Source organism: Dermochelys coriacea, chromosome 11 (genome assembly GCF_009764565.3).
Source record: "Dermochelys coriacea isolate rDerCor1 chromosome 11, rDerCor1.pri.v4, whole genome shotgun sequence".
NCBI classification, from domain to species: domain Eukaryota; kingdom Metazoa; phylum Chordata; order Testudines; family Dermochelyidae; genus Dermochelys; species Dermochelys coriacea.
Window position 1 is genome coordinate 11,529,279 of NC_050078.2, and position 23,410 is coordinate 11,552,688.

Sequence of the window (23,410 nt, forward strand, 5' to 3'; positions counted from 1 at the left end):
GAATTGTGTAGAAATCAACACCTTTTCATTTCATACCTACTCCAGCACAGAGCTTTTCCTGAGCTTCAGGCCATCAACTGCCATGACCTGTCACTTAAATATTTTTTAAATAATTCCCCTGTAAACAGGGTGCTCATACTTAAAAGCTTTTAGATTTTACCCTAGGTAACTAGTATTGCCTCCATATTTTCTGTATTTGGTAAAAGAAATATGAAGGGGAACACTGAAAATATTGACCATGATAAAATATTGAGCATTAGTTATGCAAATGCAAAGCTGGGAAGAGTTCAGCCTAACCACTGTACATCAATAGCAAAGTTAGAAAAGGAAGTTTTTAATTACATACTAGTTGTGCTAAGTCACAACTGTCATGCATGGGGCATGTTTTGGAATCCTAAGCAAAACACAGGGCTAGAACAGAATAACTCACTTTCCAACTGCTACTCAGGTCCTGTTCAAGGCTTACAACATATTAGCTAGATTCCATTAATTTTCATAGCCATTTAAAAACATTAAGACAATATCCAGAAAGCTGCCTTGGTAGCAAACACTTTGCAGTATATTTAGTAAGTGAACTCCCAAATACCCTTGCATTTGTTAAAACATTCCATTGTATTTAGAATAATCATAATTACTTGTGCTAAAAGAATAATTGTACTTATCTGTGATAGTACAGATTGCAATGGAAAAGCAAAAAATCTCTTATTCTATTCAAGGACCTGTACATGTTCTCAACACACTGTGATGGACATTTGCAAAAACTGAAAAATAAAATGTTAATTACTACATTTTAAGTTTAGACCATCTTCTGAGTGCAAAAAGTTAATCGAAAAATTTTCCTACAAACTGTAAGAAAAAATATATTGTGTACAGTACACAGCAATAACTATTAAGGATTAACCAACTGCTATTAGATACTCAAATATATTTATGCTTTTTTCCTTACATACTACCAACACTTCATATTTCAACCATAATTTTATTATTTGGATTACAGCAATTAGTAACACTGGTCAGTAGTTCAAATCCAGGCAAAGAGCACAGAATCCATTTATTACACAATGCAACACCACAAACTAATATTTAGTGAACAAACTGTTTCACTACATTAACATCTGGTACAAATATTTTCCAAACATGCATAAAAAAATCTAAGCTTAGTATTTCAGAGCTCCATGTAATATCTGGTTCCTACATATACAAAAAAATACATTTAACTTATAATTATCTTAGTAAATCAAAGACTTATAAAATTACAATTTTATTCTTCACAACATACAAAAAATACAAAAAACTGTATATAACGTACAGTTTTCATCCAAATTTAATTATATCAATATGAACCAACATATACCTGATTTGATGTATATTCATGAATATTTGTATCTTGAAAGATTACTTTAAAACGACTTTGCAGATTGGTCCACACAAATGCCAATCTCCACTGGTAAATAAAAAAAATCTTCGATAGAAACATCACATTGTGAAAAATTACAATTTATCTGCACCTTCAGTTTGCATTTTACTGTAAATTATACTATCAAAATTTCTACAACTCCAGGTGTACACTGTCAACTAGGAAGGACCATGGTGTTTCTTCCATGTACAGTAATGACAAACTTGGATAAAGAAGCACGGTAGGACACAAGTTAGTAACCTGTCTAAAAACTATTATGCACATCATGAAAACCATCAACGCAGAAGCATATCTCTGCCGTAGCAGTTTGATGATACCAGTGGAACGGAGAAAGTATGTGAGTCAAGTAAACAATTTATGAAAAAGAACTCTCTAGATTATACCAAATAAAGTACCTGTGAAACCCTCCACTATTAGGTTCACATAAATGAATTAAATTTCAGTGACAGATACTCACTTCACAGAATGTATGTTCATTCTCATTTTATAAAAAGAAAATTAATATTATGAACAAAGAAACCAGTTATTAAAAAGATATCTTGGGGCCTGATTCTGCAGTCCTTATTCAGGATGAACTTCTACCAAATAAAATAGGAGCTTAGTCTGAGTAAGTACTGCAGGAATGCATTTTACATGTTGAAAACGTGGAGTACTGAATTCTTTATTTTTATAATTTATTTTTCACATCTGCAAATGCTAGCTCCATTTTTAAAAAAAAACATAGGAGTTCATTTACATGTGTGGTAAATTATCTTTATATATGGTATTGTGTTAATGGTAGAGAAGTGATAAAATCCCAAAATATAAAAACTTATCTAACTAAATAGGTAATTATACAGAGCCTTCTCCCCATTCTCAAAAATTTGTGGCAATCTCTCTGCTTCTTAGCAAACCCAGAGCCATCTAATTAAAACTATTGTACAAGCCTCCTTCCCATCAATATAGCTAACGTATCCCATTTCATATATCATTCACATAGGCCAAAATGTTTAGACATGGGAGTCTAAAGTTAGACTCCTAACTCCATATTTAGTCACCTAAATCAAAGTGGCTTGGTTTTCAAAGAAATTGAGCATCCAGAATTCCCAATGATTTCAATGGGAACTCTGAGCGTTCAGAACTTGTGAAACTCAGGCCACTGTGATGTACGTGTCTATGTATGTATTTGGGTGCCTCCCTTTGAAAACACAGGCTATAATTAACCTGGATAGCCAATCTGAAGGGGGTAGGAAGAGAGATTTATTGGTCAATAAAGATGTACATTTACATTATTTTGTACAGTAAATCAAAGACACTGCTATATTTCTCTAAAACAGATCAGTACTATTATCTCTAGGTTTTCTCCCCTCCCCAGTGTTGCCATGGTATCATTTCTGCTGCATTATAAGATTTAGCTATTTACATATCAAAAGCTCTTTACTATTTTGAGCACCGATAAAATTCAGCTGTACTTTTTCAGCGGAGCAAGAAACAGTATTGCCAACAAAAATAAAAAGTAGTAATGAAAAGACTTAGATTTTTTCTTCAGAAAAACCTAAAATAAATGTAACTATAAATCTGTTCATGGAAATACTGCCCCTCTATGAATGACTACATTTAAAAAAAAAAAGAAATGTTCACCTTACTAGCATCATTAAAATTAGATTTAACAGTATCACTGAAATTGTTGTCTATTCATCTTTAAGTTCAAGCAGCCAAACACAATTTGGAAAAAGGCTCTGTATAGAACATATTTAGACTGTGATTGTGTACATTTATTCTTGAAGTTGAAAGTCAGAAAGGTATTTGAATCTTCTCTGTTTACAAACAAAAGAGGTTAAATGAGCTAGTGGACAACAGTTAGAAGTTATGGGGATAATCTAAAGCCATAAAGGTATGAAAACACTGAGCAACCGAGTGACATGTCTTGGTGTCACTCTGTACAGGTCCATGACTGATGACATTGCTTTACCCAATTATTTCAGAAAAGTTAAAATACACTTTTCCCCCTATGTATTTCAAAAAAGTGATCTGAGGCTGCTATACTCAAGGCAGTTTTAATATTTCAGAGCAATATTACAGCTCTGTAGGAACAATACTGGAACAGAGCTTGAGGTAATAAACAGTTAAATCTTTAGATAACATATGCTGGTAGGACACCATACTTTTTAAATTCCTAGAGAATCACATTTCCCTTCAGTTTCAACAATTGCTTCCCTGCTCTCCCTCCCACTTGCCTTTCAAGTTAGGAAATTCTCTTGCTAGATTTAAGCAATCTGCCTGGTTACTGGAGTCCCAGCCAAAATCTTAGAGCATTCCAGAGAATATAGTTTGCCTCTACAGCAATACATACAATTTCTGGCATGCAGTCAAGCGCTTTTAAAAAGCAATCACAATAATAATATAATGCCAATTCAAACACTGCACTTAGTGTGTTCAACTTTATCACTCATTTTGTAACTTTCAGGTGTCAAGTGATAAATTGAAGTCTTGTTAGCATAAAAATTAAAGAAAGATTAAAGGCTAAAAAGTCAAAGCCACATAAATTTCTCATAGCAATGCATGCTGAAAATGATATTCTAGTGTTTTACATGGTGAAATTTCAAGAAAATCATCACATTAGTTATTCTTTCTACTTTTTTTAAACTTCTGGTTTATTTTATACAAGTGTGCTGGGTTACTGAAAGTCTGCAGCATTTTGGTGTGTGAAAAGTTCTGAAAAGAGCTGGAATTATTCAGATTTCTTGTGTTCTTCAGTATGGGAAAGTACCTTTCTCCTCTGGTGTAACATATGGAAATACAACTGAGGAAAGACTGAAAAGAGAATAGACTTATGTAAATAAAAGTATGAAATCAGGTTTGTGTTTGAACATGATACACTTAGTCATACATTCAAGGTCAACCCCGCCCTCTTTGAAAACAACAAATTGCTTTTCCACATTCTCATCAAAAATCATAGAGAAAAATAGAGAGGCAGTGGATGATACACACTATTGTCCCTACAGACTTCAAGTACCATGCATCAGTTTTTGCCAGTATGATTTTTTTTATTTCAAAGACAAACTACTACACTCTTTCTGCATGCCTCAATGTAGATCTTCACTCCAAGGTATGCATGAACAGTCAAGATTACACAGCAGAACACTGGCATCAGAGTGAGTTTGCCAGACTATATATCTAACTAGGAGCTGAACACACACATAAGATGAAAAGGTCCCTGAACTGCACACATAGAATAGGAAGAAAAGGCTGGGGGGGGGGAGGGGAGGAGGAGGAGGAGAGAAATAGATCTCAGAAAGACAATGAATTAGGTACAGTTTCTTTGATCCTGAAGGAGGGTCAGAGAGTGGAGTAAGACTGTATTTATACAATAAGTTATAGTATTTGCAGAACGGGGGAACAAAATGTGAGATTGAAATCACGCACATATGATATGAACAGGTAAACAAGCCTGAATACTAGTTCTAAACATGAGCTCAAGATCAGTTCATCCTAGTGAATCATAGGAGCCCGTTAAGGTTAGCGTCAGCCTAGATTATGTCAATTGTGTATTCCAAGAGCTTGTTATGCAAAACAGATCAGCCCATGGCTATTTAAATTGTGCACTAAAAAAAGGTTTCAAAGTGGTTGTTTATAAATCAGCACTCTCTGCTCCGACTTCTTTTACTTTGTTTCTCACAATCCTCTCCCCCGTCCTCCTTTAGTTTGTCTCCCACCTTACTGAATTCCAGATTATACTGCACTCCAGGGAAACTAGTGTTGATGGATACATTACTTAGTAAGAAACACATTGTTGCATAATTATTCCAATGAAACTTGAACAAATGCAGGAAGTCTGTCATGCATAGGATCCATTATGAGCAATCAAGATTTTCATGAGAGAATTATTTTGGTCCAAAGCTAATTTGACAGGACCTCCATTTCAAAACTAAAGGTTTTCATGAAGTGGAGTTGTAATTATAAGGAAAATTAATTGTATTACTTTCAATGAGGAAGTTTTCAAAATTTTTCTGTCATTGTAACCCCAGTATTTCCGAAGTTTTCAGTGGGAGTTTAGGGTCAGGAAAACATAGGTCCTATGTTTATTTTCTTCAGTCTTAGACAGACTTCCATAAAGTGTGGGGCTTTTGTGGAGGGACAGCAGATTTGTGAAGTTGGTCAGAAAGAATGAACTGAATAGACTGATTTGACAACTGAATCTTAATTCTCATGTGCTACCAAAATAACAAAGGCTACAAGTTTATGCAAGAAGACACCTAGTACAAGTTGAACAATAGCAGACATATGTCATGAATGTTTTGATGCTTATCTACCAGGGTGATCAGAAAAACTATTCACATGGTTGGATTATTAGTTCAAAAATTCTATACATATCTGAATACACTGATGAATCTACACTGAAAACAGAACATATTATTGGAAGGGGCAAGGTGCTGCCCCAAAACTGAGCTATTTTAAGGGTGAGATCTAGATAAATTGTTTTGAAGGCTCAGTTTCCAACACCCCGCTTGGTTCCACCAACTACAATCCAACTATTCCAGTGGATGGATGGAAGTGAAAAAGTGAGACTTTCCTTCTTTTTATGTAAATAAATCCAAAGTTACGCTGCCTCTTTGGAGCTATGCCAAATATATTATTCTCGGACACAAATGAATGAAATGCAGTTTTTATAGCAGATGGAAAAGTTTATGACTTGTGTGACATCAAGATTCATAAGAAGCCTTACTTAGAAGATTATAAGCGCTGATTGTAGAATTCAACACTGCTCAAGTTTAAATCTTACTTAGGATACGATGCATCATTCTGCATAGACTAGAAGGCTACATAGATAATAAAAAATTCAGAGAAAAAACAGCTGTAGAAATAGCTAAATAGAAACCAATAGCATTATTATTACATTCTTTTGAATTTTAGACTCGTAATGTATAATTGTATTGGTTACAGGTCTTTTACTTTAAAACACCACATATCAAAGAAAAATAAGACCTACATTATATCTTTCTAAATTATGATTCAGACTGCCTCTCCCCCTCAAGATAAGATAGCTAAAGAAGCATCCCTGATGAGTACAAAAACAGTATTCCCCACAAAAACTATTTTTGTTTGAGCAAAAGTGCACTGCTCTGCAGTTTTTGTGAGGATAGCAAATCTGCCACTCATCTACTTAACTACTGGAAAAGTCATGAAGAGATAACCAAAAAATAAATAAATAAAATTGTTTTTTTTTTATAACTATAGACTAAATGTTGAGAACAAGAAAGTCCCATAAATGAAAGAGAGCAGCAGAGAGAAAAATCATCTAAAAAGTCAATATTTGCCAAAAGATACAACAATTATTTTATATTTCAAGTATAGATTAAAAAAAAAACTAGTTTCTCCATTACCACTATGTGGTAAACATTGGTAAATGCTGACTGCTGTAGTTCTAATTTTTGTCTGATCTCTTTTCTTTAAGAAACTTTCAGAAAAGTATGTTGCTACCTATAAAGCTAGCTAGCTATGCATACAGTTTCATCACTCCGTTTTTCAGTTAGTTTTGCATATACTGTTTTCACATAAACCCTAACACAATGGTGTACTTACTTGGAATATAAGAGATCATAACCAGGATCAGGAATGTATAGTAATCAAAGGAAAAATTGTATTTGTTAGGTAAACTAATGGAATACAAGCCAGCCTGTCTGACGAAGGGCAAAGCAGCATATATTGTGAGTAATTCGCCTGAGACTCCCATTGGATACAGTACTATGAACAGTGTGTACCTAGAACAAAACATTTAGGGAAAGGCATAAACAAAAATCAGTCCAAAACTCTTATAAGTGAAATTATTTGTTAAATTATGTTATGGTTACTCCACTTTTCAATCACCACAAACAAATTTAATATTTGCCTTGTTATTTCAGTACTAATTGGTATCTGATTAGAGCAAAGTAAGGTGATGTTGCTATTGCCAAGGTAAAATCTTCAGACCAATGATCAAATTTGACTGAATGCAGCAGTGCCTTTGATAAGCTGCAAATTATATTTGAGTATAACCCTGTAAAACTGTAATTCACATTTCTGAACCACCTGCTATTGATAGTTAACTTGCTTAAGAGTCCATATCTGCTTGAAATCTTGTCTATAAAAGAGTTAAAAGTAATTTCAGGTACAACACCTGTCCCTGAGCCACGGCCAGTTGGAGGATTTTCCATCACATCTGCCTTTTACAAAGACATTTTGCCTTATTGCTATATAAAATATCTTTACAAACAAAGGAAATTGTCTAAAACTGGGAAACAGTGAAACTGACAAAACACAGAGTGCTATAAATTATTTCTTCCCTCTCTTTCAGTTACAGTTATCTTATAGCAGGGGGTAACGTATAACAATAGTAAATAAACATTTTCAGACAGAAGTGTGATTTTTAAATTGTCATATTTCAGAGTAGCAGCCGGGTTAGTCTGTATCTGCAAAAAGAAAAGAAGTACTTGTGGCACCTTAGAGACTACCAAATTTATTTGAGCATAAGCTTTCGTGAGCTACAGCTCACTTCATCGGATGAATGCAGTGGAAAATACAATGGGGAGATTTTATATACACAGAGAACATGAAACAATGGGTGTTACCATACACGCTGTAACGAGAGTGATCAGGTAAGGTGAGCTATTACCAGCAGGAGAGGAAAAAAAAAAGTTTCTTCTCTCTCCTGCTGGTAATAGCTCACCTTACCTGATCACACTCGTTACAGAGTGTATGGTAACACCCATTGTTTCATGTTCTCTGTGTATATAAAATCTCCCCATTGTATTTTCCATTACATGCATCCTATAAAGTGAGCTGTAGCTCACGAAAGCTTATGCTCAAATAAATTTGGTAGTCTCTAAGGTGCCACAAGTACTCCTTTTCTTTTAAATTGTCATGTTCCTTTAAAATAGAGATACTTGTAGCATAGATAACATTGGAGCCTGTTGTAAGATAAAGAAATTTGACACATTTATTATATCACTGATGTTCAGCTACCAAAATTAGTTTATTAAAGGATAACAGAGAAACTTGTAACAGGCTGACTGAGATTTCTTTATGTTCTTTCCTCACTACTGTGTGAAAGACCCATATAAAAAGAAAATTACTTTAAAACTATATAATTTGGAAGGAGGACTCAGAAGCAAGCATAGTACCTGAAAAATTATTTTTTACTGCTAGATTTTGAGTTGACAGTGTTCTTAAATTTCCATGCTCCCCCATTTAGCTAGAATCTTAACATTGGTATTCATATTCACTATGCACTGCTGAGTGACCAAAAAAGTCCACATTTGATTGTCACTGCAAAGTAATCAGTCTGATCTATTGGCTTACAACCCTCTTATTGTTTTTCTGAACTAGTGTAGAAAATTAGTACATTAATTCACTATAGACCACTGATTATGGAAAAAGCAAATATAATATCTGACACTTGTATCACTGGTCACCAAAAAAAAAAAATCAAACTAAGTGTATAACAAGAATTTTTATTTCTTTCATAATCACTTTGGATATGAAGTCTCCAATTGGGAGAAATTAAAGATCATTAATGTCAACTTCTATTTAACAGATTTTAGGCACACAAATTGCCTGAGAGGAGCAACAGCTGGACATGGAGACATATCCACTTGTGGCTATGAGATGGTTACTGTCAGCTAATAATCAAAAATGTGTACGACAATTATTTTCAATGCTTATTAGACTAATTTTCTGTGTGGTTATATAACTGACTTTCCTGTCAAGTCAGTAAAATATCCACAAAGGTCAACCTTCCTTTATGCATCTTACCTGGCCCATTTGATGAGGTAAGGAAGGTGGTTTAATAGGCTAAACGTATAAAAGGAGTAACGGATAATTTCAGTGATCGTCCAGGCAACAACAAATAAGAGGACACTATCTTCATTCTGTACCTATTAAAGAGAGGAAGAACATATACAGAACAACAACTTCAGAAATTATAAATTGTTAACTGCTCACATGACAAGAAATAGTTCTCAAAATAGTCTACCCTTGCACCTTGTTTTATTGCTTTTATTTAAGAAAGTGAGTTCCAAAGATCACTTGAAGATCAACATGGTGCTTTAGTAATAGTTTTCCTTGTTAATTCTAAATACTCTCCCAATAGTGAAAAATTCTGAAGAAAAATGGAAAATATAATTTAAAAGTATAGAAACCTGCCTCTTATCACTATGAGCTACACTGATGGTCCGACCATCCTATGCAACACGTTAGGCCTAAATGATGTGCAAAAGCCCCATGGAATAATTTTGCGCTGCCTGAATGCCTGGGCTTGTACCCATCCCTTATCACCTCCCCGACGTCGGGGGAGGGTCTATTAGGTTCAGTTAGGAGAGGGCGGATGGTCCATTGACTGGGCAAATCACTTAGTCTCTCCGTGCCACAGTTCCCCATCTATACAATGGGGACAATAATACTTCCCTACCTCACATGTGTGTTGTGAAGATAAATACATAAAAAATGGTGAGGTGCTCAGATACTATGGTGATGGTAGCCTTATAAACAGATTTACACTGCCCTAAATATTTAGTTTACAGCATGATGCACGTAGTGTAATAAAAAGCATTAACTGCATCACTGAAGTTGTCAGGCGGGAAATTGGAGGTTGATAGTTTCATCTGAGAAAATAGAGCTTTTGGCACCCAGGAAGGCATGGGATTCTATTTTAGTTTTGTGCATTAATGAGGAAGCTGAAACTTTTCACACTACAAAAAAAGATTTATCTCCTTTTCCCTCCCGCCTCCAACCTTTGTGTGTTTGCATGTGTGGGGGAGAGGATTCATTAGCTACTTCAGTAAACTTGACAACTATCTGCCTCACTGCACCTTGTCCCAATTTCTGCTACTACATCCAGTGTAATTTCTGCTAAAATTAGGAGCAGTGAAATTGTTAACATTGATATTTAAAGCATCATTAGGTTTAACTGTAAATATATTGAAATACACAAGAATGGGCCATTTTGCTCTTCTAAGACATACTGTTTCAGAAAGACATCACTGCATCAGTTTCATTCAATTCACATTTTGAAATGTATTTTCACAACAATAAGTTTTGTTTTTTTTAAAAGAAAACTTAGATTTGGAAGCACAAATTCAAAAAGGGACAGCAATAATGGGGCAGCTTATGTGGCCACAAAACTGCATTACAAATGGGAGCAAGCTCTAATATATAGCTTATTTCAGCAAACATTTTTATGTACAGTTTTCTTCCAGGAGAAAAATATCATGAATTTTCTCTGCTATTAGTGAGCCCAATTTCACTTGACTGTAGAACAACAAAAGCAAAACAGCTCACCAACTGGTACGTGCATATTTTCCTTTTTTCTCCAACTCTTAAAAGAGGAAAAGGAAGTCAGTAGGTGTGGGTGGTACACACACAATTCACCCTGGGTAAACTACATGCACACACATAAAAAGAGGAACAAGAAAATATATGGGCATAGGGGAAAGGTTTGCTCGTAAATAGGGCTAATATGTTCGCTTGTCAAAAGCTCATGGGACAACACATAAAAGAAGATGCTATTTTATTACACTCAGACTGCAAACACAGATGGCATTACATAAGAAAAAACAGCAAACCTAGAAAACATTTTTGCTATTATTCATGATCATGTTGCTTGTAATAGTATTTCTGACTACTCCTATTTTCAGGGACAGGCAGTTTCAAAGCATTCCATAGCTGCCCCTTCTGGTCAAATCAGGAGCAGCATTTGATGAGTTCAAGTCTGCCTATTTATTTCATGTTGGGAAAAGGATGTACCCTGATGAAAGTTAAGATTCACATGCTGTTCTGATCTCTGTCCCTTGAATCAAGGAGGAGTGAATTACTGTGGATGTGGGACATAAATTATCACGTGAGGAGCATAAAATGGTGGGAGTATGGGGGAAGGGTGCCAAGAAACTGGTACCAGGAGTGGGTGATTAAAAATACTGACATAAGTGGGGGAAAAGAACCTAGATAGCTCTGATCTAATTCTATGGTATAACTTTTCTGTTGCCATTGATTTCTGAAGTCATAGTCCTCTCATTCCCAGTCTACACCAAGAACAGCTGTATAGGGAAACATGAAACACTGCTCTACCAATCATTGCTAAGGCCATTTTACCAACCAATGTGGATGATGTCTTAGAACTGTGTTCAAACAGAGTCCACACCTGTTGGTCAAAGAACGCTAAAAGCCAGTTAAGCAGGAGGCATACCTGAACCATTTTAAAACTGTTCTCAACCAACAATCTTTTCTTTGCAGCAAAGCCACAGATTGAGTATTCATTTTCTTCATCGTTTTTGGCTAAGATAGTTCTTTATATCACCACAAAGAATTAGGTACCAGTTAATTACTGACAGATATACTGGAAATCTATTTATCATGGCTAGAACTCCTCGTTCTGCGTTTTTGGACACTTTAACTGAATTAGACATTTGAATTTGTCCAAGAGGCACATTACCAAACCCCAAGTGCCTGATTTACTAAACAATATCTCAAGAGTCTTATTCGATTAGACACAGCTACGGTTAATTCTACAAAAGTATCACCCCTCTCCTTTCCTTAAAAGGAAATAATCCAGGGGAGCACAAAAAAGGGACAGCAAGACTTTACAAACCCAGCAGCCTCTTGCCATCCTCAAAAGTAATTTGCACTCATTAATACTCCTCTTTTTAATTTTAATTTTTAAAATACCCGTTTCTTCCTATAGGCATTGGAATGCAGTCCTAGATATTTGTTCAAAGTATATTACATACTCTTAATATGACTGATGATTTAACAAGCTTCTTAACTAAGCTGTTCAGACCACAGATATAAATTGTTGTTGAAAGCTATTTCAAATTGATTTATTATCAATAAAGGTCTTGGATTTATTTTAGCTTACCCGCACAATTACAAGTAGGAGACAATCTTTATGTTAGTCAAAACAAAAAACAAAACAACAACAACAAAAAAGACTATGCTGGGATGTAAAGTTAACATTCAGAATCCAAGAAATATGACAAAATAAGGTCATTTATCCAACCTTAATTGTTTTCCCTCATGCATACGCATGAAAGATGTCCTAAGGTTGGGGGCGAAGAAGAAAAAGGGAGTTCTTCATGCTTTTTGATTTTTATGATGTGTAAAAAGGTGTTCTCATACTCAAAATGGCTGAATTGTTTTGCTCAAAGTTTAAAAACCAAGAATAATCTTTGGGCAGAAAGCCTTTCTGGAAAATTTCAGCCCACAATGTGAATATTTTGGGAAGTGATAGAGGATTGAAAATGGGTTAGAAAAGAAACATTATACAAATGTTAATTATAAGGGTAATTTCCAATCCTGTTTTATTATCTTTACAAAGAAAATGTGAGGTTCCAAATAGATATACAGGGCCTGATACATGAGTTGCTCCAGTTTTATGTCAGTGCAAGTATTATTACATCAATGTAAATAATGGTCTACAGGCCTACAGTGTTTTGTCATTGAGAGTTTTGATCTTTTTAGTGTGGGCTTCTTCTTATTTTATCAGCCCTGATAAAAGCTCTTGCAGTCCCAATAATCATATAATAAATAGGATATAAACCTATTCATTTGGCAGTCTTTCTTTTCAAGTAATTTTTAGTATACTTGATTGCTGGTGAAAGATGTCAAGTTCACAGACTCAAAACCTGACATCTTCCACTTACCCACCCAAGATACTATAAAACACAGACAGAGATTGCAAGGATCCAATAGAATTCTATTCTGTTTTGGAAAGACCACCTCTAAAAATAAAATATATATTGGTCTTCATGTCATCAATTCCTGACGAGATCGCTAATAAGGGTGCCAATACTCATAGGAACACCTTTCCATTGGAACTGGAGAAAAATCATCAAGTTGCATTTCATATGGGCAACCAACAAACAATCACATGATAGCATGGTTCTACTGCTCTACATAGATTCAAATATATGACATAACAGGAAGGCTCCCCATTCTTAATCTTACACTTTTTTTTGACCAGTGTTTTGCTTTAACCACTCTTTCCCTTTTTTCTTTGGAACCATAATACTGGCACACACCAAACAACACAGAGGCCAAGCAGACTCAACTCAGGATGTAATGAAACTTCACAAATAACTGTTGGAGAGCAGATATTGCACCACATGCTGGACTTTCTCTATAAAGCTAACAACTGCCAGTCCTATCTGACCCAAAGAAAATAGGCTCATCTCTCCCCTCCCCGCCATATATCATCATACAAAGCTTAACAGAAGCCTATCATGCAGCTATAAGTTAATATATTTATAAACATGATAGCACCAATCCAACAAAATCATGAGAAGCACAAACGTGTTAACAACAAGATTCATGCTTCAGATCATATCAGAATAAGTTTCTAGATGGTCAATGTACAGAGGAAGAATGTAGTACTGATGTTTCTTTTGAAGAATCTGTCATATCTGCAAGCACTCTGGAAAGCAGGATATTAAATGCTTCTAACTCAAGAAGTTAAACAGCAAAATTGAAATTTATTTAAAAAACCTCATCATGCGTATACATATTATGTCTTACAAAATCCATTTAGGTGCGTAAATTTAATCCTGGACTTCATCAAGGAGATCACTTGTGCAGACAGCCCTTTAGAAAAAGCAGAACACTCATAAAAAGAAAAGGAGTACTTGTGGCACCTTAGAGATTAATGTATTTGAGCATAAGCTTTCGTGAGCTACAGCTCACTTCATCGGATGAATGAACACTCATGACACTGTAAATACCAGACATTACAGAACCAGGTCTACCTGGGATCTAGTGTCCATAGATCATCTCCTCACCTGACCTGCTACAACTTTCTTTTAGTCACTGACTCAGGGTAGTTTAACTACAATGCCTGAAGCTAGCATCCCATATGAATCTTCACTATCCTCACTCTACCTTTGGAGATATTAAAAAAGTAGCCTAGGCAATCTAATCCTTAATATTTTAGTGCCAAGATAATGAAGAAATTCTCCAATGTGGATAATTTCTATACAATTATTCTTGTTTACAAGGCACCATGCATCCCAATGGCACTACAGAACTAACAATAATATTTTCACTTGTGGTGTGTAGACATATCTTAAGATACATCTAAATATAAACATTAATTCTTTGCTCCTAATTAAAGTCTCAGAATCCCATTTTGCTTGTTTGAAATCTGGCAGCCATCTCCAGTGCTATTTTTTTGCTAGAATCAACAGGGACTGGAACATTACTATTCTTGCATCCTGCAGATACATCTGTCAGAGGAAGAGTAGATGTTTTCACATAGGTGTGTTGGATTTTATGAAGAAAAATGTTTAAATATTATTTTGCTTATCAAATGAACTAGTGGAAAGGATTATTAGAAAACCTGCAAAATCGTGGTTCCAATAAAATATGTGCTAATCACTATCTTGATCACCTTGCTTGTATATCATATTCTTTTCCTCCACTTGTTTTGTACATACTTTCGGGACCTACTGTAATATACACTAATTATGATAAAGGGAATATTCTCTTAAATGTAACAAATTATCTGAAAAATATTCTATCCTCAGTAAAAAGAAGAGAATATTAGAAATATTGTTCAGGAAAACATTGCAAGCTTAATGCAAAGACACCTACAATTCTTAATCCTATTTCAACTCAAAACAAAAGTTAATTTTACTATTACCTTTAATGAAAGCAGGATCAGACACGCAGTAGAAAGGGATATGATATAGTAGCAAGATTCAGGTAACAATGGTTTGGCATTGCCCAGTTCAAAACGATATACTGAAAAAGTGGGATCTTAGGTTTAGGACAATAAGTTTAGTAAATGGAAATTACAAATTTTAAGAGGGAATCGCAATTGAAGACACAGTGACAATCCCTCACTGGCTCTTCTAGAATCATTACCTATTTACAGGAATTTTCCAGAAGAAACTACCGTCGGATAACTAGAAAACTTAATATTACACCCCTTCTAGCCCCCATCAAACTCCAGACCAGTGGTGTAATGGTAATTTTGGAAGTGAAAGAGCTTAGATTCAACTATTAAAAAAACCTAAAGTCCAAGATGGTGGTCATGGCTATGGGCCAGAATTGGGATGCTTATGACCAATGAGATCCAATAGTATTTGGAACAGAAGCAAGTTATTTCATTTTGATCATCACCTCTATTTAGAGGGCCACCACAAGTAAAGTGAAATACCAGAAATTAAGCCTTTCCCATCGTTTCATTTGCCTAAATATTCTGAATACAAGTGGAATTATTGTGTCAAAAATGTAAGACTCCCTTAAACTAAGCGTGGGAAGACAGAGAAGTGATCAAAGAAAATACCAATGTGTAACATGTAAATACCATGTAAGCTGTAGTCAAATATATTTTTTGTGATGTATAGACCTCTCATATAAACCATTCAGATGTGGGGAGGCAGAGAACAACATACTTAAAATTAAAGAAAAGTGACTGATGCTTCTTTGTAGCACCTTCTCATTACCCTTTCATTCTCTTTCCTGTAGCTTAAACTTACCTCCTTTACACTGTGTGTTACAGCCCATGTCAGAAAGACCCTTGACATCACTTGGAAAGCAGTCAGGACAACAGAAGAGGGAACAATGCCTGAAAGATATTTTAGGACTGATAAATACACTCAGTTTTACTATTTTGGAGAAAGAGACAGATTTACTAAAGCACAATGTTATTTAGCAAAACTCCAATAAAGCTGAACTTTTAGAACACAGGAGCATGAACTTTAATTTAGAGTGCAAAATTTTCAGGGCAGGGACTGTATTCATGATGTGTTTGTACTAATGGGATCCCTTGATTGGGACTTTAGACGTTATCCTAATACAAATAAGAAATAATCTGTCTTGCTGCAAAGAGTATGGCACAGACCTTAATACCCAAGGAACAAACTGGGTGAGCAAGGCTATGTGTACACTGCACTTTTGTCGGTAAAACTTTTGTCAGTCAGGGGTGTGGAAAAAAAACAACAACATACCCTTGATCAACAAAAGTTTTTACTGATGAAAAGCGCTGGTATGGACAGCACTTTGTCAGTAGGAGATGTGCTACTGCCGCTCTTTGGGGATGGTTTTATTTTGCCAGCAGGAGAGCTCATTGGCCACTTTTGGAAGACAGGATACTAGATTAGATTGATGATTGGTCTGACCCAGTATGCCTTTTCTTATGTTAACTGAACACAAATTACTGCAAACATCTAGCACCAGAAGTACTTTGAAGATGAATAAAGCCTGGGGAGGAACTAGAAAAGAAGCGAGAGGCAAGCATGTGGAAGGATTCAGAAGGAACTGACACACACACAAAAAGGAATTTCACAAGAATTAGATTTTTCATCAGACATGCAGGAGAGAGCGTCTCCTGTTAACATAGTGCTGTCCACACAAGCACTTATGCAGGCGAAACTTATATCACTTAGGGGTGTGTTTTTTCCTCACCCGAGTGACATACGTTTTGCCGACGTAAGTGGTAGTATAGAGACATTGCCTATGAAGCCTCCTGACAGACACAACTTTACCCTCTATTCTAACGTATCCATTCCAGGATGCCTATCACCAGAGTTACCAAATACCTTACAAACAAACCTTACATACTTTCTGTAGGCTTAGCTTAATTAACATACCACAGGTTCCTTGCATTCCTCCAATCCACCCCCACCAGTTCCCTTTGTGCCACCTTCTCCTTCCCCTCTATTTCAAGGACTCGCTATACCCCCTCACCTCTCCTTCATCCAAGGGGCTGTGTACCCCCCATCCCACTTCTGCCACATGCAAGTGGCTCTGTTTATGTTCACATTTCCCCCCTTCCCCCATTTCAGGGTCTCCCCATTCACCCTCTTTATCTCTTCAATCCACCATTATTATTTTTTTCTGTCTGGGAGATAAATCACTCAGGGTTAATATTTATTGGGAGGATGGGCAGAAATGACATATTAAAAGATGTTATGTTGGAAGGTGTTAATGAGTGACATCAACTTTTTCCATATATAATATCCAGTGTTGTTGGAGCGGTGTTGGTCCCAGGATATCTTTTATTGGACCAACTTCTGTAGGTGAGAGTGATAAGCTTTTGAGCTTACTCAGAGCTCTTCTTCAGCTCACCTCCCACCCTGCAGGTTCCTAGAGCCAGCTCCTGCCCAAGCCCGAAGACTATACCTCAATTAAACAGGCCCTTAGCCTGAGCCCCGCAAGCCCAAGTCAGCTAGCACAGGTAAGCAGTGGGTTTTTAATTGCAGTGTAGACATAACCTAAAAGGTTTCCAGATGTCAAAGGGAAAAAGACAGCCAAGGATATAGTTGAAGCTATTAGTGGAAACACTGCTTGTGAAAGCAGAACTATGCCATTGTGTTGACTGAAAAATATTGGTACATTACGCTAACAGTGTCTTAAACAGAGAGCTGAAAAATTTTATTGTGGACTAATAAGTTTATGGGACTTGTGGAGTAACGTGAACTAAAGAGACTGAAAGCTCAAACACATTAGAATGTTCAAAATTAATACAGATTCACCAAGGAAAACCACCGCACAATTTGCAAATTTAAAAAAAAAAAAAAAAAAAACCCAAAACAACTTATTGGTAATGAATGAAATCATTGAAATCCTGACACTGCTGAAAGAGTGAATTAAAAGTTGAAAAAGAACAACGCAATGATTTCTGAAGGCACACAGGATAAGACAGTTCTTACCATACACAAGTCAAATATTTGCAAGTAATTCAGTATATAACTTGGCATTTGAGCATTCTGCTAGTAGCAACCACTCTGCTGAAAATCTCATAAGATGCGATCATGGGATGTACTTTCCACTGTGTGAACTTTCAGAATCCATATGATGGTCTCAGCTGGATTTATTAAATGATGAACTGAAATTAATTGCAACAAAACAGACAAGCCCACAACTGATTCTTTAAGAGTGATGTAAAGTGCACCAACAAAACCCTGCTGAAGACAGCTAAGAACGTAGCAAGGGAATTTGATCTGACCAACATGAATAGTTGCTAAACACACACACAAAACTCGGGGACTGAAGGGAAAGCAGTGCGCGGCTCAGTGGAATTGGAAGTCAGTTTACAATAATCAACTTCAGAGCATGGCTGACCTCTAAGGAAGGCAAGCTCCATAAGACAGAAGAATCTCGGGGAGAAAGGCAAGCGTGACATCTGACCACTCAAGTCTAAAGTTTTTCCAAGGAAGTGTTCCATGTAATCCCCAGATTGCCATAAACTATTAAACTGAATTTTTGACTCAAATTCAATAAATACTATTTGACAACATATAGTTCTGTGAAAGGAGTTCCAGGGCAAAATGCAATACGAGTCCAGAAAGTACAATTAGATGCTATCTGCAAAAAGGCTGCAGTGGATGTAGAGTACTGGGAGGTGTCCCCAAGCACAATGAAGAGAAACTGTGATAAATCAGGACATGCTGGAGACCATCCAAGAGACATTTTGAGAAGAACTGTGAATACTGCTATCAGCAGCCATTTATAGATCGGTCTGGTTTGAGAAGCCTGTGGGAACAAGCATAAATAGTATAGAGCTGATGTTTTGTATTAGACACCTAAACAAAACGGTTTAACTTATAAATCAACACTTATTGCTTTGAGATTATATAAAGACCAGCCTTTGTAAGAGATTGCAGAAAAGAGGAGTGAAAGAATTATAAATCCTTATGAATACTTCTGAAAGAAAATCCTGTTTCACTTTAAATTTTCCTACTAACAACGATCATTTTTAAAATGAGTGCAGATTATTTTGGAGAGCGCGCAATTGAACATTTGATCACCTTGGGGTAACAGCAGAAAAGTTATGTTAATCTGGGAGAGTTATTAATGTTACTAGTTTATAACTGCAATCATCTTTCCTGAAATGATCAGCATTGGTTAAATATAATCCAGTGATTTATGATAATAAACTGTTAAATCCCAGTTTGGGATAGATAATTATGTACAAAGTGTAATAAGCCTGTGAAAAATACTTCCCATTTGCTTTACGGAAGAATGACACTTGAAAATAATTCTGTTGAATAATAATTACATGTTTAAAAGAACTGAACACTAACATACAGTTAAGAAATAATGTATTCATGGTAACAGGTATTAGAAATTGTAATTTTTACTAAAATAAAGAAAAGCTTGTTTTCTGAAGAAGGATATTCCTCAACTCAGGACAGAAAGTCAGAGAAAGTCAGCTATCTTGATCAAGTGGCTGGTGATAATCCAAACATTATTAGCCTTCTGATAAAAAAGTTACTAGAAATTAGTTAAGTGCATGGACTTTGCCTTCATGTGCATGTGTCCAATATCTAATATAGTGCAGGGTCTTATCAGAATACAAATAATTTATTCTATAAAATTACCAGATACTCAAATTAGGGACCTGTTTTATAACCTGTAAGCAACTACTGTACTTATACTAAATTAAGCTAAAAGTAGCATTTGCAATTGTTTCATTCAGGAAGAGTTTGTACAGTTACCACTATTATTTAATAAAAAACGTTGTCAAACCCTCACTGGAACAGAAAAATTCAGATTGCTTAAGTGTACCAGCCCTTTTAAAGCAATCTAGATGTTTCTTCTAATGAAGTCTTTTTTGTCCAAAGTAGAAACTGTATTATTCCTGCAAATGGGTAGGGAGAGATCTTTCTTTTAAAGACATTTTCTTCTATCATTCCACTAATTTGAAAAAAAAAAATCTAGCTTTTCACTTCGTGAAGATGCTATGCATGGTTTACTAATTGCCCATTATAGAAACAGTTTTTTTGGAGCAACAATTATTCAGAAAGCCAAAAACTATTGCATTAAACAGTATTAGACTGCCCTCTGCTGCTAGATATCAATGTTTTAATTCAACTTTTCAATAGTAATATTTGGTTATCCTAAAATATATTTTAAAACCAGAAAATTAACAGAGACTTGATGCTAGCATCAGGAAATACTTTAAATTTGGGGGGAAGCTTAGATGGTGTCTGGGACCTATCTGTTTTCAGATTTGTAGTTTTGTGGACTTGGAATCATAAGGACATTTTATTGGTCGACCCTGTCTTTGAATGCTTGTTGAATAAGAACCAAACAGTTGTATTTCAAATTACAAGAGGAACTTTCTGAATGCAGAATTTTCCGCTTCTTTATGAAGTCATTTAGTTTTAAAAATAAACATCTGGATTTGGCTGAGCAGCGTAGGTGGGCTTCTTCACACTATGGCCTTGATTCTGCAAAGATTTACAGACATATTAACTACACACACTGTGAGCAGTTCCATGGAAATAGTCATAGGGCATGAAGTTAAGCAGGTGCTTTAGTACAGTATTTGCAGGATCAGTGCCTATATGAGTAACACATAAAAATGCTGAAGTAGCAACATTTCAGCACAAAGATTAATCAATTGCAGAAATGCCCTTCTTGTCATCATGTGAGGTGGGGGTTGTAGATCCATGCACTTCCGGACACACTGAAGCATTCTACTAGCACTTATGCATTGAAATCCAGACTACTGATATGAAGTTTACAGTTTCTATTAGGCAAGCTATTGTTAGTGTATAGAACAGAAAATATGCTAGGGCCTGAACTTGCAACCCTTACTCACCCAACTAGTCCCACTGAAAAAAGCAAGATTATTATTGGTAAGATCTGGAATAAATAGTGACTTGCCCAATTCTAAAATACATCTCCACATTCCATGACCAAAAAAACTAAGTTAATGAAGAGTTAAGGTTGCTTGGTGGTGTCGTCCCCTTGCAGAACAGTGTGTTGAGCAAAACTCAAACTTCTGAAAACTAGGAAATACAAAGTTAACACTCCCCTCTTTCAGTTATGCCCTAGTATGTCCCACTAACACACATACCTTTACTTTGCCAACCACACAGTTGTTGAAATTTATAAGCTCTTCATCTCCTTTTACAACCCACTTACTCTCACCCACAGGATTCCACTTAACACTATTAAAGGACAAAAGGGGGGGAAGGAAGGTTGCTCACATAGAATCATAGAATCATAGAATATCAGGGTTGGAAGGGACCCCAGAAGGTCATCTAGTCCAACCCCCTGCTCAAAGCAGGACCAAGTCCCAGTTAAATCATCCTAGCCAGGGCTTTGTCAAGCCTGACCTTAAAAACCTCTAAGGAAGGAGATTCTACCACCTCCCTAGGTAACGCATTCCAGTGTTTCACCACCCTCTTAGTGAAAAAGTTTTTCCTAATATCCAATCTAAACCTCCCCCATTGCAACTTGAGACCATTACTCCTCGTTCTGTCATCTGCTACCATTGAGAACAGTCTAGAGCCATCCTCTTTGAAACCCCCTTTCAGGTAGTTGAAAGCAGCTATCAAATCCCCCCTCATTCTTCTCTTCTGCAGACTAAACAATCCCAGCTCCCTCAGCCTCTCCTCATAAGTCATGTGCTCTAGACCCCTAATCATTTTTGTTGCCCTTCGCTGTACTCTTTCCAATTTATCCACATCCTTCTTGTAGTGTGGGGCCCAAAACTGGACACAGTACTCCAGATGAGGCCTCACCAGTGTCGAATAGAGGGGAACGATCACGTCCCTCGATCTGCTCGCTATGCCCCTACTTATACATCCCAAAATGCCATTGGCCTTCTTGGCAACAAGGGCACACTGCTGACTCATATCCAGCTTCTCGTCCACTGTCACCCCTAGGTCCTTTTCCGCAGAACTGCTGCCGAGCCATTCGGTCCCTAGTCTGTAGCGGTGCATTGGATTCTTCCATCCTAAGTGCAGGACCCTGCACTTATCCTTATTGAACCTCATTAGATTTCTTTTGGCCCAATCTTCCAATTTGTCTAGGTCCTTCTGTATCCTATCCCTCCCCTCCAGCGTATCTACCACTCCTCCCAGTTTAGTATCATCCGCAAATTTGCTGAGAGTGCAATCCACACCATCCTCCAGATCATTTATGAAGATATTGAACAAAACGGGCCCCAGGACCGACCCCTGGGGCACTCCACTTGACACCGGCTGCCAACTAGACATGGAGCCATTGATCACTACCCGTTGAGCCCGACAATCTAGCCAGCTTTCTACCCACCTTATAGTGCATTCATCCAGCCCATACTTCCTTAACTTGCTGACAAGAATGCTGTGGGAGACATCACCTTCCATCTGCTCCTCTGAAGCTTGCAGTAAACAACGGGAATTATTTGGATACACTCCAAGTGCAGGGGGTGTGTTAGGTATGCCTACACTAAGTGGGGGAGGCAGCAGTTGGACCCACGTGGTAAAGGCGTGTTTGTGATACATGGGTGGACTACCTTGAGGTGACAGAGCTATGATTACATGAGGAAATCTGTTTTGCATCCTCCAGTGCGTTAGCACAGATAAGAGCTCCACGTATACATTCAGGATACAACATGCATGGGGGGGACGGAGGGGTATTAGAAAAACGTATTGTCAGTAGTGAGCTGGCAATATAACAGTCTAAGCAATTATCTGCATGCACTAAAGGTAAAGTGAGTGGGATCAGTGTCAGGTGTAGCTGTACTGAATTATGAAGCCAATATTTAGCTCTGAGATGTTTGTGAGATCTGTAGATTACTTTGAGGTGTGTGACAGAGCTGAGACTGTGATATGAGGAGATCTCTATTTTGCATCCTCTGATGCATGTGATGAAAGAGAATAGGTGCATTTGTCTCTTCAGGATGCAGTAGGCATCATTTCCATGCAGACGGTGTAGGTTACATCAGTAGCAGGGCATAGGACTTTTATTACAAAGGCTATTGTCAGCAGTGAAATGGAGCATAACCAGTTTTTAATGCTTTAATGATAGTTAAGTGTATTCTGTGAGTAATAGTATGCCCATATTTGAGCTAGGAAGTGTGATTCCCAGCTCACTCAGATGTGTCCGTGCTAGCTCTCCTTGAGCTACCTGTATGAGTACAAACCCACCTGGACCCTTTAAGTACATCCTTGGAGACTATCAAAAGCCACCATTCATACTATCCTGGCTACACTATTAATTTTTTTTTTCACCTCCCAGCTCAAATGTAGACATACCCTCAGGGAAAGG

General features: G+C 36.7%; 1 protein-coding gene across 1 annotated transcript in view; it reads right to left on the reverse strand.

The window, feature by feature from the left end:
- Positions 1-965: 965 nt before the first annotated feature.
- HACD2 (3-hydroxyacyl-CoA dehydratase 2) overlaps positions 966-23,410 on the reverse strand; it is a 42,525-nt gene continuing 20,080 nt past the window's right edge. The window contains exons 4-7 of the mRNA XM_038422037.2: positions 15,901-15,989; positions 9,188-9,309; positions 6,980-7,158; positions 966-4,210 (exon numbers count right to left, since the gene is read on the reverse strand). Of these exons, the coding sequence (XP_038277965.1) occupies positions 4,128-4,210; positions 6,980-7,158; positions 9,188-9,309; positions 15,901-15,989 (473 nt within the window). The 3' untranslated portion in view covers positions 966-4,127. The remainder of the gene's footprint in view (positions 4,211-6,979; positions 7,159-9,187; positions 9,310-15,900; positions 15,990-23,410) is intronic.